A 20,428-nucleotide genomic window follows, 5' to 3' on the forward strand; every position below is an offset into this window, starting at 1 on the left:
ATGTATGCTAAAAGTTATTATAACATTAAAGACTTCATGATCGCCTCCAGGCCGTTCCAAAAATAAATGGTTAAGTCGAATTAAATATAAGCCATCGAATTATATATTAATTAATTATAAGCTATGTGTCTCCTTAATAAGTAAGGATATTAAATACTGATGGTAAAGAACGATAGAAAAAAAATTGGAGCCTTTTCGAGGTGAAGCCGTGATTCGACAAATTTACTGAATAAATAATTTAATTTATCACAGTTAAATATTGATTGAAAAATAAATACGAACCCACTGAGATTCGGTCGCCAGTTCTTCTCACGTCTGTGGTGTTTTTTTTTGAACTGGTGATAGACTTTTATCAATCAACAACAATAACAAAAGTGTAACTTCTATGTTAATTAAGAGATTTTAATTCTAAGTAAATACCACATCGTATTAAATGCTATATAACTAACCTCTGGATATTTTGGATGTGTAAATTTCTCTGAATTTAGTATCAGCAACGAGAGCCAGACAATGTCGTTGAGATAAAATGTTCGAATTATGTATTTTCAAATTAGTTTAAATTAAAACAGAAGATACTCGTTTTGATTAATAAGTATAATTCGGCAAACCTCCAGAAACATCCACTGTACATTTTTACGAAAAAAACAAAGTATTCCCCATTGCCACCCGCGTTTTTTTTTGGGACAATTTCATTCCTAAACCTTGTAGTAAAGAAAGTAAACAAAACACTTTTTATCCTATCCCGCGGGAATTTCGAAAACCCTTTTTAGATCCAAGAGATCCGAACATTGATGAATCAGTCAGGACATTTGAAATCTGTGTTTAGTTTTGTCCATTTTCTTAAATTACAAAGTCTTTCTAAAACAATATTCCAATTTCTATACTCATATGTGATTGTTTTTAAATGGGAATATAGATGCACTACAGCCCGTCCCAACTTCGCACGGGTGGACATAGCTTTTATTTTTACATTTTTTGTTGCTTTTTTTTGACGATAACAATTATCGTTCTATTTCAACTTATTTACACAAAAATTTTAATAAATTATACACCTAAGCCCTCCTTATGAATCCCTCTATCTATTCGTGAAAACCGTACGAAAACCCGATCAGTAGTTTTGGAGTTTATCGCGAAGATACAGACAGAGAGATATTATGGGAGGACTTTGTTTTATACTACGTAGTGTTGTGAGTGAGGGAATGCACGTGTGTTAGATAATACACTTATGAGCTATAAAAAGCGCTGCGCTGGTATTGACATAGTTGTTTGTTAATCTATTACGTTAACGTCAATTAAAATGGATTCAACTCTTCGCAGAGTTTTCTGATCACGACGATTCTCCAAGAGATTGGGACAATAGGCTTTTTTATTTTATGGTACAGATTGGCGGACGATTAAATCGGCCACCTGATGATAAATGGTCACCACCGCCTAGAGACAATGGCACTGCTTCTTACATCAGCAATGCACCTACAATCTTAGGAACTAAGATATTATTTCCGTTGCGCCTGTGGTTACACTGGCTCACTCACCCTTTAATCCGGAACCCAACAATACTGAGTACTGCTGTTTGGTGGTAGAATCTCTGATGAGTCAAAGACAAAGCCCTAAAACCAAGAAATCTTTTATTTGTATATATGTATACGTAAATATATTTTAAATATATTGCGATTGCATCAATAATATCGTAATATTTCTATAAAGAATTTTCAATCGCTAGTGCGTGGGTGTGCCCGACGCTGGTACATAAATAAAGCCACAATCAACAAGTATCAATCCATTTGCATGACTATTGCAATTCGGATTACGCGATACAATGTATTCAATCCTTTCATTCCTGACATTGTTTGACAATTTAGAATTAACTTCGCCTTAATTGCAATCGTCAAATCGCTTTCGGCTCATTATCAATTAATTACTTATATGGGCGAATCTTGGAAATAGGCGTATTCGTGTTTTTCCATCGGCATATTATATTTTATACTAGCTGAATCTGCGACTTAACCCGCGTTTTATTTATAATACTCAAACATTCAACCCCTTTTTTACTCCCTTAGGGTTGGAGTTTCCGAATGTTTACACCCTATAAGGAACAACCTACCAAATTTCAAATTTGTAAGTTTTATTATTTCATGATTAATCAGCTACTGGCTTTTCGTTTTTATATATATGTATATAGATTTTATTGCAATTAATAATAAAAAAAATGTTCCTTTATTATTCTTGTGAAAACAAGGAATGAAAACCAAGCTAAATACATAAGCTTTAGTTTCAAACTTCATGTTTTTTTTACAAAATGTCATCGCTGAGCGAATAAATGCTGTACTTGCAGATAAAGTTTAAGTCTTTGTTGAAGGATAAATATATTTTTTAAATGAAATCTATCAAAACAACGCAATGCCCAAATTCGCATTCTCCGTCGAGTTCAAGAGGATGGATACAACGCGACTAAGAATTTTAGATTAAAAGTATTAATGTATCTATTTCAACTCATAACTTTTCAAGCCATAAAAAATTTTTTTTTAGTTATTCTCGGTAGATTCTACCGAATAACTTAGAATTAAGAATAACTAAAAAAAAACTTTCCGAACCGGTGGTAGCTTCACTCGATACAGTTGTTAAATGACAATTCAAAAGTGCTTGTACAAGCTTTCTTGAATAAAGTATATTTTGATTTTGATTATAAGACTGACAGTGTCCTTAAAGTTTAGGGTAATCGCTATCGAGGGAGACTCCTAAATAACCATATTTTGTCTATAAACTGGTGTTTTATAATGATGCCCGTTTTAAAATCTAATATTCATCATAGCCTCGTACACATCTATAAAACTCAATACGACCCTCGTCACTTTGACATAAGCCGTGTCGACATATTTAGGGGATTAGGACTTCTTGTTTTTTAAATATATGACCAAGAAGTGGCCCTTGGCATCGTGCTATCAATCTATTCGTATAATATACTAATGATACATCTATTAACAGCATGTATATATAAGGCACCGAAGCTAAATTTACGAGAGACGGAAAGCTCTGGTAATATCAATTTGACACAATTTATGTGATACAAAAGCTTGTAGCGAGCTTTATTTGGATAGATAATTACTATATTAATTAATTTAATGTTAATAAATTTAGCTATTAAGATTTTCAAAATAAATATGAGTTGTTGAATTTGTGTCAAATGTGAAATTATGTAACAAGTTAACGGTAACAGATTTCTTTCTTTTTAGCGCTTTATAAAGTTTGTTCTAAAAAAGGTTTTTACATTGTTAATTTATCTAATTGTCATTAAAGTTGCCAGTGACATTATTGTTACTTAAATCAATAGTATGAGTTATTTAAATCAAGAACATTGCGTTTTAATCAAAAGTATAACATTAATTATCTCAGTTAATATTTACTCATTAGCAAATCAATTATATCGACCGAAATTAATTTGGAGATTGAATTGATATTTTAGAGGAGTAATTAAACGGGAAGCTGCCATCCGCTCAGAATGGATATTATATCGAGAAGAACTATCAAGAGACATGTATGGATCATGCAAATCATGCAATAATTATATACATTATATTACACCGCGCATTCCCACGTAGACCACACACGGTTTTAAAACTCCCATCCATCATGGAGAATGGCAATATTTTAACACAATTTCCATGTTACAAATGGACGCCGAGACGAGGGCGAACTATTAACATTTTTTATTGTTATATCTGTATGCGTCTTTGGCACGTCTGTGTATTGTGTTTTTTTTTTTTTTATTTCATATTTTTCTGTTCCTGCATAATTTTTACCAACCCGCAGCTTTAGAATTAAAATTTGTGTCTGAATTACCCTTTTTATGGATTTATCGAATAAAAAATGTTTATAGGTTTGTTTTTTACTTTTTTATATAAATTGTAAAGTATGACTGCTGTCCACTATTGGGACATGATTTTGATTTATGGTCGAAGATAGCAAAGGTTCACGCGCTTAATAAAACAACTTGTTCGTAAGAGACCAGAAGAGAGAATATTTTATTTTAACTGAAAAATTAGTGAGTGAGTGATTGAAATGACTGGTTGAATGACTGGTTGAATGACAGGTTGAATGACTGGTTGAATGGCTGGTTGAATGACTGGTTGAATGGCTGTGTAGCGGAGTTGTGTATGATGTTGTAGATGAGGTTTGATTAAAACAAAGTTTCTTCCACTACTAATTTATTTCTCGTAGAAATAATAAACACGAAGATAGGCAGGCACAGCACAGAATAGAAATGAGAAGAAAGAAATATGAAGGTAAGTTTAGATGAAAGAAGGAAGTATGACTTAATACAAAGACTTAAGGTGCAAAATCGTGTAGCAAAATTTAAGCGATAAGCGACGTGCGTTCAGTACGAGATCTAGGATTCGACTGCTTGACGGAAGGCGGCCGAACCGATGCGCATACGTTTCTTTGTTCAAAGTAACGGTAATTTATTTAGAAAAGACATTTCTATTACACGATCGCGCGGCGACTGCCTTCCGACATTACATAAATTATTATATTATATTTTAATTATTTATATGATTTTTAAAGTGTAGATATTTATACTGTGTATAACATGTATATATAATATGTATTTATTATGTAATTTATATAAGTATATAAGTATTATAGTATACATATATAGTATAGTTATATGTACATATGTTATAGTAATATTTGTATTTATGTTACCTTTATTATTTAATGTATGAAAAATATATAAGATATTATATGATTATATGTATAATATTTTATTTATATAAGTTATATAGGTTGTAGGGATCTGGTAAGTGTCGCGTTCGCCACACCACTCCCCTCCAGAGACCGTCCTACGGGCGATAATAATCAGGTATGTGTACTGTTCTGCCCGATCGTGTCCTTTTGTTATTATTTTCCTTATCTTTAATTTTATCATCGTGATTTTTTATTTCAGGTGGAGTAGCAGGAGGAAGAGGTATATCCCTTGGATCGTCGTCGTCGGTAAGCATGTATGCAGGCTTCAGTCTTTCTATTGTTACAGAGGTAGGTTTTCCTCGGACAAGTATTTTGAAGACTTTTTCGTTCCTCGCCAGTACTTCATGTGGGCCAGTATAAGCCAGTTGGAGTGCTCCTCTGTTAGCATCTTCTCTGAGGTACACATGACTAGTCGTTGCAAGATCTTTGAATATGAAGATAGATTTCTTACAGTGCCTGGAAGCTGGTTGCGGTTGAAGGTTCTTCGCAATAATCCGAAGTCGTGCCATAAAATCGGTTATGTCATCAGACTTATTCGTGGATGGTTGAAAAAGTTCTCCAGGTAATCTAAGCGTCTCGCCATATACCATTTCTGCCGAAGATGCTTGAATATCTTCTTTAATTGCATTTCGGATTCCAAGCAACACCAATGGAAGTGATTCTGTCCAATGTGAGTTTTCATGACAAACAATGGCGGCTTTTAATTGGCGGTGAAATCTCTCAACCATGCCATTACATGCAGGGTGATAAGCAGTAGTTTTCTTGTGTTCAAAACCAACCATTTCAGAGAGGTGCTTGAAAAGGGCAGATTCAAATTGTCGTCCTCTGTCAGTGATTATAGCAGTAGGGCATCCAAAGCGTGCTATCCAGCCGGATATCAAGGCCTTAGCTACTGTCTCTGCTGTTATGTCCATAATAGGAATAGCTTCTGGCCATCTCGTGAATCTATCTACGGCTGTAAGACAGTATTTGTAGCCGTTTGAGATTGGCAGTGGTCCTATTAGATCGATATGGACGGTGGTAAATCTGGCACGTGGAAGTTGAAAATTCCCAGGACTGGTTGAAACGTTCCGAGTAGTCTTCGCTCGCTGACAGGCTTGACATTTCTTTGTCCATTCACGGCAATCTTTCCGTACGCCGGGCCATACGAAACGCTGAGCTACAAGTTTAGCAGTGGCATTGGCGCCAGGATGGCTGAGTGAATGTAAGCTTTGGAATACTCTGTAGCGAAACGGTGATGTGACAAAGGGTCTTAGAGTCTGATTTTTGTCATCGCAGTACAGCTGTATTTGCGTTCCAGGAATGATTGTCTTACGTAGATTGAGAGACGATTCTCCTTCTATCAGTCGTTTCAGCTCAAGATCGTCAGCTTGTGACTGTGCTAGCTCTGTCAAGTCTATTGGCTTTGTCAGTTCTTCAATCCTCGATAATGTATCTGCCACGACATTGTCCTTTCCAGATATATGCCGTATATCAGTAGTAAATTGTCCGATATAGTCGAGGTGGCGAAATTGTCGTGGTGAGCATTTATCCTTTCTTGTTGTAAAGGCGTAACATAAAGGTCTGTGATCCGTGAAAACGGTAAAATGCCTTGCTTCTAGCATGTATCGGAAGTAACGGATTCCCTCGTATATCGCAAGTAGCTCCCTGTCGTACGGAGAGTATTTACTTTGCGAAGGACTTAGTTTCCGTGAAAAGAAACCGAGAGGTTGCCAAGCATCATTTTTGTATTGGTGTATAGCAGCTCCTATTGCTTTGTCTGAAGCATCAGTTACGAGCGCGATCTTTGCATTCAAGTCTGGATGAGCTAAGAGTGTTGCGCTGCATAGACTGTTTTTGCATTCTTCGAATGCCTTAAAAACTTCACCCGTGATGTCTACTGGATGTGAGCCTTTGACCTTATCAGTGAGAAGAGAGTGTAGAGGTGCTTGAATTTCCGCGGCACCTGGGATGAATTTGCGGTAAAAATTCAGCATGCCTAAGAATCTTCTTAATTCTCTCACAGTCTTAGGCACAGGAAATTCTTTAATTGCCTCGACTTTGGATTCCAATGGTTTGATGCCATTTGATGAAACGGTATATCCCAAGAAAGACACTTCAGAAACTCCAAAGACGCATTTAGACGCATTTATTACCATCCCATACTCCCGAAGCTTATGAAACAGACTTCGTAAGTGATGTTGATGTGTTTCTTCATCAGGGGAAAATATGAGGAAATCGTCTAGGTATGCGTAGACAAAGTCTAAGCCTCTGGTCATTTCGTCAACAAAACGCTGGAAGGTCTGGCCGGCGTTTCTGAGTCCAAAGGTCATATATGGGAACTCATAAAGACCAAACGGTGTTGTGATGGCCGTCTTTGCAATGTCCTCAGAAAATACTGGAATCTGGTTAAATGCTTTCACGAGGTCGATTTTGGAGAAAACACGACAACCCGATATGTTATGCGTGAAATCGTGAATATTCCGAATCGGATAGCGGTCAGGAATTGTTCTTGCATTAAGCATCCGATAATCACCGCATGGACGCCATCCACTTTCCTTCTTCGGGGCTAGATGCAAAGGTGATGCCCATGGACTCTCTGATGGTCGAGCTGTTCCATTTTTAATCATAGCTGCGAACTCTTCCTTGGCTATGAGCAATTTATCTGGAGCCAAGCGACGTGGCGAGCAAGATACTGGAGGTCCAGGTGTAGTCCTGATATGATGGACCGTGTTATGGTTAACAACCTTCTCGTTTCCTGCAGGACGTGTGATCTCCGGAAATTGACGTAGCAGTATATGGTAGTTTGAATCACCGAGCAATGTCTTCACTGAAGAAATCGTGCTGGATGATGATACTGATTCTGCTGAAGTCGTCAGGGTTGTGGTGCTATCGATGAGACGCTGGTTACGGCAGTCGACTATAAGACCATAATATGACAAGAAGTCGACGCCAATTATAGCCTTAGTGACATCTGCCACTATAAATCGCCATGTGTAGTCTCGACGCAGGCCAAGATTCAGCTCGAGGTGAGCAAAACCATATGTTGAAATAGAAGTCCCATTCGCGGCATAGAGTTGGTAATTGGTCGGAGATCTTCTTTCACGTAGTGCTGTGCGAGGGAAGACGCAGAGATCGCTACCTGTATCAACGAGAAACTGCATCTTCGATTTTCGATCCGTTACGAAAAGGCGACCAGATACGTTATGGCTATCGGATGTCGCCATTACCGATTGCCTTGGTAGTTTTCCGACTTAAAATCGCATGGCTTCACACATTTATTGGCATTCTTTCCGTGTTTATTGTGATACCAACATAATGGAAATTTTCTGTAGTTGGACTGTGATCTCATTTGTACTGTCGGGCTACGTCGTCTTCTTGATCTCGATCTTGGTCTGTGACTGCGAGCAGACAGAGCTTTTACTTGCTTTGTGAGCTCATCTATTTGTTTCGCCATTGAATCAATGGTTGACTGGGGAGCAGATGTTGAAGCGACTTGAGGTGTGCACGGTACCAATTCATGTAAGCTGTCGGCTAAGTCAGCCAAAGCTTGAAGGTCATAAGTTTTCTGAGCCACAATAATTGGTTGAAGAGCAGTAGGCAGACGACTTATCCAAATAGTTTTAATAAAATCGTCTGGAACTGATGGACCTGCTAATCTTTGCAGGTGTCGGAGAAACTGAGATGGTCTCCGATCTCCTAACTCTTCGTGAACAAGTAATTGTTTTACCTCTTTCTCGCGCGAGGCTGACAGACGCTTGATTAATTCAGTTTTAAGTCGTTCGTACTTCCCTGTCTTTGGTGGTGAAATAATTATATCCTTCACTTCTGCTGCGTAACGGTGTTCTAATGTCGAAGTAACGTAATAAAATTTTGTATCGTCGTCAGTGATTCTCGACAACACAAAATTGCCTTCCAGTTGTGAAAACCAAACTGCAGGTTCTTCTGCCCAGAACGGTGGTGGTCGCACTCCGACTCGAAATATGTCGGTCGTGTCGTGAGGTGTAAATGGTCGTCGTGACTCGGCATTTAAGTTCGAGTTACCTTCATTTTGTGGTTCCATTTTATTCCACCAAATAATCTAGTGTTCCTTACTTGAGTTGGTTAATTAATCCTCTTCGTTTTCAGCTTCTTTGTTTTCAGCGGGGTCACCAATGTAGCGGAGTTGTGTATGATGTTGTAGATGAGGTTTGATTAAAACAAAGTTTCTTCCACTACTAATTTATTTCTCGTAGAAATAATAAACACGAAGATAGGCAGGCACAGCACAGAATAGAAATGAGAAGAAAGAAATATGAAGGTAAGTTTAGATGAAAGAAGGAAGTATGACTTAATACAAAGACTTAAGGTGCAAAATCGTGTAGCAAAATTTAAGCGATAAGCGACGTGCGTTCAGTACGAGATCTAGGATTCGACTGCTTGACGGAAGGCGGCCGAACCGATGCGCATACGTTTCTTTGTTCAAAGTAACGGTAATTTATTTAGAAAAGACATTTCTATTACACGATCGCGCGGCGACTGCCTTCCGACATTACATAAATTATTATATTATATTTTAATTATTTATATGATTTTTAAAGTGTAGATATTTATACTGTGTATAACATGTATATATAATATGTATTTATTATGTAATTTATATAAGTATATAAGTATTATAGTATACATATATAGTATAGTTATATGTACATATGTTATAGTAATATTTGTATTTATGTTACCTTTATTATTTAATGTATGAAAAATATATAAGATATTATATGATTATATGTATAATATTTTATTTATATAAGTTATATAGGTTGTAGGGATCTGGTAAGTGTCGCGTTCGCCACAGCTGGTTGAATGACTGGTTGAATGGCTGGTTGAATGACTGGTTGAATTGGCGTTGAGTGGGAGTACTGCGGGCTCATGCCGATAGGTGGCGGTAGGAGGCGCCAACATATTCCCCCCGCTTGTTGTTGTCTTTTCCAGTTCAGCGTCTTGAACATATCCTCCATTGCATTAGTGAACAATTTGGGGGAAATAACGTCCCCTTGTCTCACTCCTCGATGCAATGGTATGGGATTTGTTTGCTGATTCTGTACTCGGACGGACATGGTGGCAGCTTCGTAGAGACATCTCATCACTTGGATGTATCGCCAATCAACTTGGCAACGCTGCAGGGACTCCAGAACAGCCCAGATTTCAACCGAGTCAAAGGCCTTCTCATAGTCCACGAATGCAAGACACAGGGGCCGATTATACTCATGGGACTTCTGTATAATCTGCCGCACTGTATGGATGTGGTCTATGGTGCCGTATCCGGTCCGAAACCCGGCCTGCTCCGAGGGTTGGAATTCGTCGAATCTTCGCGCAAGACGGTTCGTGATCACTCTTGAAAACAGCTTATAGACGTGGCTCAGTAGGGATATGGGACGATAGTTCTTCAGCAGGGTTTTGTCACCCTTTTTGAAGAACATGACGACCACACTCCTACTCCACGCCTCCGGAGTTCTCCCTTCGAAGAGGACAGAGTTAAAAAGCGTCTGAAGTTCCCTAAGTACCGGTTTACCTCCCGCTTTTAATAGCTCTGTGGTAACGCCGTCCTCTCCAGGGGCTTTTCCATTTTTAAGCTGTCCAAGAGCAGTCTCGATTTCGCCAATACTGACTTCAGGCAGGTCTTCGGAGAAATGGCGTGTTAATGTAGCTCTAGGATCCTCATTTTCGGGATCAGGTCGAGATGCATGCGCTGCGTATAACCGGCCGTAGAAGTCCTCTACTTCCGAAAGTACTGCCGGCTTAGAAGAAACGACTTCTCCACTTGCTGCGGTCAACTTCGTCAGGTGGCTCCTTCCAAGAGACTGTACGAATACCTTAAACCCCCGATTCTGCTCAATAGCTCTTTCTATTGCAAGAGTATTGGAGCACCGGAGGTCGTGTCGTACGCGCCTGCTGATCTCTTGGTTTAATTGCCGTTTCTCTGACGAAGTGACAGGTGGGTTTTCACGTCGTTTCTTCATGAGCCCCAAAGTCTCTTCCGAAGGTTCGACTTCCTGCCCTTACGCTGCATGCCACAATATCTCGTGCCTTCTTCCCTGAGAATTCGAACTACATTTTCGAGGTTCTGGTTTACGTCAGTTGTGGTTTCCACGGCAGCGAATCGGTTTTCCAGGATTGACTGGAATATTTCAGATCCCGCAATGGTTTGGAGCAGCTTTCGTCGGAGCGTGGACTTCATCAGACGGGCGCGCTCGGCCTTAAAATTGATATTCAGAGAGCCTCGGAGGAGTCGGTGATCACTACCGGTATTGAACCTGTTAATCACTGAGACGTCTCTGAATATATGCCTCATGTCCGTCATTATGAAGTCGATCTCGTTTTTTGTCATAGTGTCGGGGCTTTGCCACGTCCACTTCCTTTGCGGCTGCTTCTTGAAGAAGGAGTTCATCAAGAAGAGCCCCTCCCGTTCGAGGAAGTTGACAAGCATTTGCCCCCTATGATTCCTGCTTCCAAATCCATGGGGTCCTACTACCGATTCGCTGCAGTTCTGTACTCCCACTTTAGCGTTGAAGTCCCCCATGATAACGTTGTAGTGGGTTTTCGTGGTGAAGTGGAGGGCCCTCGATATGTCATCGAATAATTCTTCCACTTCATCGTCCGAGTGTGTCGAGGTCGGTGCGTACGCTTGCACCACCTTGAGGCTGTACCTCTCGGTGAGCTTTATAATGAGGTACGCTACCCTGTTCGACACACTGGAGATTTCCACCACGTTGTCAACTAGGGACTTATTTACCAGAAACCCAACGCCATCTTGGGATTGTTGGTCACCCTCTCGGAAGTACATTAGGTGGCCTGATTCGAGGGTTACGGTGTCCTCTCCCTCTCTACGGACTTCACATAGCCCTAATATGTGCCACCTAATTTTCCCAAGTTCTACCTCAAGTTGCGCTAGATGCGAGTCAAGCCGTAGCGTGCGTCCGTTGTACGTCGCAAGGGTCAGTCGGTTGTGGTGGCCTCCCGTAGCCCGGTGATTCTTAGCACCCCCCGTCCCGCCGTTACCATCGTCGCCACCATGACGAGGAATAGCGGGGCTGCCGGGAACTGGGGGCCGTGGCTTGCGTGTGTGCTGCATGTGGAGGTTGTGCCCATAATCGCCACGCTGGGGCCTGCCCAGCGTGGCGATTATTGGTGGTATAGTGGGTTGGCGATCGCAGGGCGTAGCTTCTCACACCGGTGACGCTGCTGCCCGTCACCTGCCTGTGGTATTTAGCTACGCCTATTATGTTGATGGTTATACCGCCATCAGTCGGTCGCCAGAGCCTCGTTTGCTGGTCGGCAGGATGCACCACGGGCAGGTGAGGTTGTCTTGGGGCACTAAGGTGTAGTTTGCGCCCCCTTACATCCCATGCGTTTTTTTAAATAGATAGAATTATTCGAGATGCAGTATTTGTATGCAATACATTTATAGAAAAGAAACACTGATAAATTTAGGAGATTTTAATGCGATGTCGTATATAACACATTCTGTAGTATATTTAGTATCAGCATTGTACCCGTCCGAAGCCGGGGCTGATCGCTAGTGCAAAATAAGTTGCGTCATAAAATGTACTCACTGAAGAATAAGTAATGATAGAAAAATATTATAAACCACACAAAAATATTTATTAATATTTTTATTTATAACAAATCATATAAATATCGCATTATTAAAATGTATAGTATTGAAAATAAAATATATGAGTTTTTTGTCAACGGAATCCTAACAACCTGCGCTACATAATTGAAGTCTCTCCATTCATGTGGAATGGCCAGGCGAAGCTATTTATACATCATATATGTACATATATTATATATGAATTTAGCCCTCATATAATACACAATTTATATCATTACGTTACCCTGCGTCTGCAGTCCCGTCTCGATATGAAACGTCCATCCCAGGACGCCATTCATACGTTCATATTTCCGTAGAAGATTGTACAATTTACATTTTTAACATTCACAATTTGAGATATGAGATTCAACTCCGTAATATTGCTTTTAATATTCCTTCTAACTTTGTAATTTTATGGACCAGAATGTGGGCATTATAAAGTATAAGAAGTAAATGCCCCTTCTGGAGTAATGGAGGCATATTCTCTAAAACAGGAAGACTTTTATTCGTTGCATGTTTCCTCACAATGCTTTCCTTTTCCGAGTCGGTACGAGATGAAAAACAATTGCCTATTTGACAATACGAAAAATAAAGTGAAATATATTATGAGTTGAGAAATGGTTATTCATTAATGAAAGTTAAAAATAATTCTTAATTTATTCAAAAATCCATAAATAAAAATGCATTTTTTTAAACGTTTGTCACTTGACACAAAACGCTCCTGATTGGCCGGGCTTATGATGAAGTCACTTGCTTTTTACCCTTGTTCTTCTTATATATGTACTACAGATTAAAATACAGGCAAGTGACGTCACCGACCCTATTGCAGCGCCATATTGTTCCTGCTATTTAAATATGGAATTTTTAATATGATATTTTTGGTCAAATATGTACTAGAAATAAAAAAAAAAACAACTTTTGATGGGTTCCATAACCTCTACTAAATAATATAAATATAATAAATGGATTCTAAAAATCAGTCAATTAGCCTCTTGTGTTATTATAAGCAACAATTAACCACACGAAATGTGTTTCTTATTGATTTTTAGTTTATGGTTGATTTTTCGCAATGGACAAAATGGTTACTTGACAGACGTGCCGACCTAGGGAACTAAGACGTCATGCCCTTTATACTATAGTTACGCTGACCACTCACTCTGACGACCGCAACACAATACTAGAACTGCGATAGAATGGTTAGTTGGCGGTAACCTAACCAGATGGATTTGTACAAAGCCACCAAGTCAATTTTTCTTATAAGTCAACAAATATTAAATAGATATATATTAAAAAAAAAACACTTTTTGTCTCAAATATCTTTTCGCAAATAATTTTTTTTTTCTTTCTATTTCTCGTTATATTGAACACGTCGTATATATTTGAATTTACTGTATGTAGTGTGTATTTAGATTAGGTATATATTTGTATTTTATATGTATTGATAATACAATTTATTTATTGAGATATAATTTGTGTGTTCTATATTTACATTTACTTACTTTATACTTTTAGTAATAAATGTATGTCGTTTTATTTATACAGCACCTTATATTCTATGTCCTATCCTACACCGTTGGTTGCCTGGGAGAGATCGCTATGTAAAAATTGTACGACTCTTTTATTTAGGCCAAATCTATATTGTTTTTTTTTTTTAATTTATCTGTTTAGAGTATTATAAAGTATAAAAGCATGTAAGTAAAGTAAGTTATATAAATGTATTGTAAATACATAATACATTTCGCAGAAATGAACGTTCACGTTCAATGATAATAATTAATATGCATTTAGCACGTACTAATGGAACCCTTGCCATACTTACGTGGTGCTACCACATGATGTGATTAATTATAAATATTTAATGATCCGTAATCCCTGTTGATTGTTGAGGAATAGGTATTTTGTACAACAGCCAATGCTAAATCTGCTATGCGTGCTATATTAACAAGTAAATGGTATTCCTTTAGTTTTTATTGTTCTACTTTATTCTATTGTGGGTCCTTTATGTGGCGTCTTGATCTGACGTTAAATTTTATATGTGAATATCGGAACGAGGTCGGCCATTAACGTAAGTCTGTTTATTAAGACAATAAGGGACTCTATGTTACTATTTTTATTTAATTTTAGAAGGACAACCGACGTAAGTCACTCAAATGACAGTAGATCACATCTAAACAAAAAGAAGTACAGGATTCTCACCATGTACTATCACATTGCACAATAAGTATTAAAATAAAAAACGTAAACGTAATCAATGAAACAGATGAAAGATCTAATACATTTTTTAAATATTACATAATGAATAATAATTAACAAAACCACTAAGATATAGCACAAAATTAGAAATAAACACAAATAAAATTAATTTAGATAAGAAATAAGTTTAACGTAATATATAACATAGATTTTGTAATAAAATTTAATTAATAACTTCATAAGAGATGAGTTTTATGGTGTATGGTGTATGCCTGTAAAGCCAAACTAGCGTTCGTGGTCACGGGTAGACTGACTAGACAGTCTATCCGTGACCACGAACGCTGTAAAGTGCTCGAAACGTCGGGATGTCCAAAATAATTAATATACGCGATTCAAATCCGTTATAACTAGTTTTATTTAAATGTGTAATAATCGCGAAAATTTAAGACAACATTACTGTCATTGTTTTTACTGAAGTAATAATTGATGATTGATTTGATTAAACACTAATTCTTAATTATTTATCTATAATCGATGATTTTCTAAATCAATAAATGACTATCTATACTTTTTACATATATTTACTTTGATTTGATTAATAGAAGCAGTTAACTTAAACTGTAACTGTACCTGTTGACTTCCACGCAGGATATGTTAATTTAAATAATTGTATTTAACTAAAATGACTTTGTATTTTTTAAATGTTGAAAATGAGTTACTACTGAGTTTCTTGCCGGTTCTTTTCGGTAGAATCTACTTTCCGAACCGGTGGTTGCTTGTATAACTGAAATTAACATACGGTACGATTAATTATTAAAAAAAATAAATGCCTATAATATTGATCACTGTGATCGCATATATTATTTTTTTTGTACATATATTTGAAAAACGTAGTGGAACACAAAACGGTCATGTCAACATAGTTGGCACGGGATAAATGATATATTTATATATAAGCAGTTGAATCTAAGCGGAAGGCATTAGCAACCGGTTTGAATATAGCGAGAGCCTTCAATCGCGTATAGTCAAAGCAATGCAAATGGATCACCAGCTAGCTAGCTAGTTTTTTGCTAGATGAGAGCATCAAGGTGACATTACAAATTCCGACTTAAAATTTGTCAATTCTTATGTGCTACTATGTACTTTGTTTTTGACCTATTTTTTGTGCACATCAACGACTTGTACAGAGACACAACATATGTGCAGAGACAGTTCCGAAAGCATGTTATAACAAACAACAAATTATAACAAGGAACAAACTTGTATCTTTGATAAACTATGTCTCAGTCTGGGGCCGATTAATGGATCTAATCCAACTGAACCCCAAAAAGACACAATTTGCTTGTTAACCGCTAATAGCACCATTTGCCGTTTTTCGATATGTACGATTTGAGGACGTTCCCATTTCTGCCAGAGCTACATCGGAATACTTGGGCTTTCGTTCCGCAGTCATGGTATGGTAACACTAAATTGGCACCTTAGTGCTCAACAGTACGTCGGCCCATCGCCTAAATTATTCAAAGCAAATTTTCGGCCTTACGTCGAGTATTGCTCTTATGTTTAGCCTTAAAGTAATACAATTTTTTTTTCTTTTTTTGAAGAAGTCACAAATAATACTTAAGATCATTTTTATTTCTCATAATGTAATTACAACAATAAAAAACAAATGAACGAGTAAAAAAACCAGAATTATAAATAGAAAACTGAACTTTGCCGCTGTTATTTTTAACTCAAACAGTGAATCTACGATAGAATTCTAATCCGTTCTATTCACATGCAAATCAAAAACTGGAATATGCATTCTCATACGCGTCGTCTCTTAATATGCACAGAGTCCTTTTATTAAAAAAAAATCCTACGTTCCATTATATAGAAAAATCTTAGATAGCAGACCATAGTTGGGTTTCGAGTATTTTCATTTGACCTATATTTTAGTATCGTAATTTTTGTTCCGCTGATCATTATGGAACGACAGCTGCACAGGAGGTCGGTTAGGGTCTTATATTGAAAAGATCCAGCCGTAGATGTGAAGAAAAATAAAAAGGATTCTTGATTGCAATTGCAAGAGAGCGGAAAATGATACTGGCCGGATAGAGAGCAGCGCTATAGCTGTATAAAAAAAAATGAAAGACGTGTGAATAGACATTGTTAGTTTACAATGAAATTAAATCAAAACAAACGTTTCTATATTCCTAAAAATCTGTAGAATAAACGCTTGGTTTCGCGGGAGAGGCTCTAGTCATAATTAATTAATTAATTAATTAAGTACACAGAATTACTTGTAAAGATTACATATAAATTCCTTACATATAATAACGCACTGTATTTATTACAAAGGGTTGATATAATATAGCAGAGTAATAATAATAATTATTTATATATTACATCCAGCGCTGTACCGCGCTGTATCCCGTCCTACTAGAGATGTGCACGCTATTAATACAAGGGACAAACATAAATTTATTAGTCCTGTACCCGACTTACACACTACACAATTATTCCTTTGTGGTTATCCTTTTACATCAGGATCTAACAACGTATAAAACGTTATGTATGTGTACTAAATACTAAAACGTATGTATGCCGAAGGTTATTATAACATTAAAGACTGCAGGCCGTTCCAAAAATAAATGGTAAAGTCGAATTACGAACCTAATCTACTTATTACTTTTATATTTTTTTACGGTGACCAAAGCCATGTGTCTTCTTAGCAGTAAGGATATTACATACCGATGCTAAAGAATGACAGAAAAAAGCCGAGCTGGCGCGGTGATTCATAACAATAATAAAACAAAAAAAATTTTCATTGAAAAAAAAATACGAATCCACTTGTCTCCAGTTTTTTTTCACGTTTGCGGTGTTTTTTTCGAACTGGTGATAGACTTATATCAATCAATAACAAAGTGTAAGTTCTATGTTAAATAAAAATATTTTAATTCGAAGTAACTACCACATCGTATTAAATGCTATCTATAATATAACTGACTACCTATAACCTCTGGATATTTTGTTGTGTAAATTTCTTTGAATTTAGTATCAGCAACGAGAGCCAGAAAATGTCGTTGAGATAAAATATTCGAATCCAAGAATTATGTATTTTCAAATTTAGTTTAAATTAAAACAGATACTCTTTTTAATTAATAAGTATAATTAAATGGTCGTCTGATGATAACTTGGACCGGTACAGATTACTGCGAAACCGATGCAACAAATTATGTCTTGAAGCGAAGCGTAGATACGTTCACGACACTATTCATAATTCTGACAGTAAACAAGTCTGGAATTTCCTAAAAACTTTCGGTGTTGGTAAAGTTCCCGTTTCTGGTGACAATTTAGTGGATCTCAATGCTTTAAATTCACATTTTTCTACATTTCCTATTGTTTTGGACGATGTAATTAAATCAAATACTATTTCGGACTTGTCCAAACATGTATTACCGCAATGTTCTTCTTTCTCTCTTCAGCCAGTTACCGAAGATGATGTAAAGAAACATGTATCATCGATTAAATCAGCTGCAGTTGGTAGTGATTCGATTTGTTCCAGAATGATTCTCCCTATTCTCTCTGAGCTCCTTCCTGTCCTAACGCATCTGTATAATTACTCCATATATACCTGCACTTTTCCGTCAGTATGGAAAAATGCTCACATTATCCCTCTACCTAAAATACCTAATCCTAGTTCTCCTTCACACTATAGACCAATTTCAATCCTCCCTTTCCTTTCTAAAGTTTTGGAACATATCATTCACGAACAGTTGGCGTTTTACCTCGTATCTAATCGTCTTCTGAACCCTTGGCAGTCTGGTTTTTGAGCTGGTCACAGCACGGTTACAGCGCTTCTAAAGGTTACGGAGGACATTCGATACGCTATGGAGAATCGTCAACTTACTGTAGTTGTATTGCTTGATTTTAGCAATGCATTTAACTTGGTAGATTATGATGTTCTTTTATGCGTTTTACGATCTTTAAACGTGTCATCCTCTGCGTCTATCTGGTTTGAATCATATCTCCGAGGACGCTCGCAGTGCATTCAGTTGGGTGAAATAAGCTCAAATTGGAGCGCGCTTAATTCGGGCGTTCCTCAAGGCAGTGTGCTATCCCCTCTTTTATTTTCTGTCTTCATTAATACTATATCAACGGTAATTTCTTCTAAGTTTCACCTTTATGCAGATGATCTACAATTGTATCGCCACTTTAGTGTTGTGGATGTTACTACGGCTATTACTGGTATAAACGAAGACCTCAAACGGATTCACAATTGGGCTAACAGTTTTGGCCTTGTCGTGAATCCCGCAAAATCGCAGGCATTAATTGTTGGTAGTCGGTATATGCATAAATGTCTCTCTTTAAATAGCATTCCTCCTTTGGCATATAACGGCATACCAATCAATTATACCGAGCATGCCAAAAATTTGGGTCTTCTTTTCAGTAGTGACCTGTCCTGGTCCAAGCATATCAATGAGATAAGTAAAAAGATTCATTTCTCCTTTCACTCCCTTAAACCTCTTCAATATTTCCTTCCTACTAAAACAAAAACTCTTCTTGTTCAATCTCTTTTGCTTCCTCTGATAGATTATGCTGATTCCTGTTTTCTTGACGCTACTGAAGAACTGCTTGATAAACTTGAGAGGCTACAAAATCCGCTTCATTTTTGGTCTACGCAAATTTGATCATGTCTCTAGATTTCGAGCTGAACTCAAGTGGCTTCCTATACGTCTTCGCAGGAATACTCACGTTCTATGTCTCCTTTATAATATACTTTTTAATCCCTTATATCCCAATTACCTTCGAGAACGTTTCAAGTTCTTGCATCCTCCTGGTTCTCCTTGCCGTCCTAATGTCCAGCTCCTACTACAAATCCTTTCTCATAATTCAAATTTTTACACCTCCACTTTCACAGTGCATACAGCGCGTTTGTGGAACGCTCTGCCGTGCACGATTCGCACTTCTAGTTCAATTCACATTTTTAAAAAGAAGTTAATAGAGCATTTTTCATCAATCTCCTAATTTTGGCATATTAAGTAGTGTATATGTATTTATATGTATGTATATTGTAAGTATTTATTGAAACTTTTATTTTGTAATTGTAAACTCTTGCTTGTCTACCTTTCACTGTTCTGTCTATTTTCACTATTCTGGGTATGCTGGAAGAAATCTCTTATAGGGATAAGCATACATTTTAAATTTTGCTTTCCTGTGAATTATATATTTATCTCTGTACTGTATCTGTCAAATTTTAATAAACTGTTAAATAAATAAATAAATATAATTCGGCAAACCTCCAGAAACATCCACTGTAAATTTTTACGAAAAAAACAAAGTATTCCCCACTGCCATCCGAGTTTTTTTGGGTCAATTACATTCCTAAACCTTGTAGTAAAGAAAGTAAACAAAACAGTTTTTATCCTATCCCGCGGGAATCTCAAAAACCCTTTTTAGATCCAAGAGATCCGAACATTGATGAATCAGTCAGGACATTTGAAATCTGTGCTTGGTTTTGTCCATTTGCTTAAATTACAAAGTCTTTCTAAAACAATTTCTATACTCATATGTGATTGTTTGTAAATGTTTGTTTGGAAAATATATGCACTACAGCCCGTCCCAACTTCGCACGGTTGTACATAGGTTTTATTTTTATATTTTTTTGTTGCTTTTTTTCCGAGATAACAATTATCGTTCTATTTCAACTTATTTACACAAAAATCTGAATAAATTATATACCTAAACCCTCCTTATGAATCCCTCTATCTATTCGTGAAAACCGCATGATAATTCGAGTAGTACTTTTGGAGTTTATCAGGAACATACAGACAAAGAGATATTATCGGAGGACTTTGTTTTTATACTACGTAGTGTTGTGAGTGAGGGAATGCACGT

General features: G+C 37.1%; 1 protein-coding gene across 1 annotated transcript; it reads right to left on the reverse strand.

Annotated features, from left to right (window-relative positions):
• Positions 1-7,948: 7,948 nt before the first annotated feature.
• On the reverse strand, positions 7,949-8,785 carry LOC124538086. The gene has a single exon (XM_047115092.1). It carries the CDS (start codon positions 8,783-8,785, stop codon positions 7,949-7,951), a length of 837 nt encoding a protein of 278 aa, XP_046971048.1.
• Between the last annotated feature and the right edge of the window lie 11,643 nt (positions 8,786-20,428).

This window comes from Vanessa cardui, chromosome 19, assembly GCF_905220365.1.
Source record: "Vanessa cardui chromosome 19, ilVanCard2.1, whole genome shotgun sequence".
NCBI lineage: Eukaryota > Metazoa > Arthropoda > Insecta > Lepidoptera > Nymphalidae > Vanessa > Vanessa cardui.

What these genes read in the sequence shown, in the direction of transcription:
- LOC124538086 (XM_047115092.1), bottom strand. Translation starts at nt 8,785, where the DNA reads ATGGAACCACAAAATGAAGGTAACTCGAACTTAAATGCCGAGTCACGA.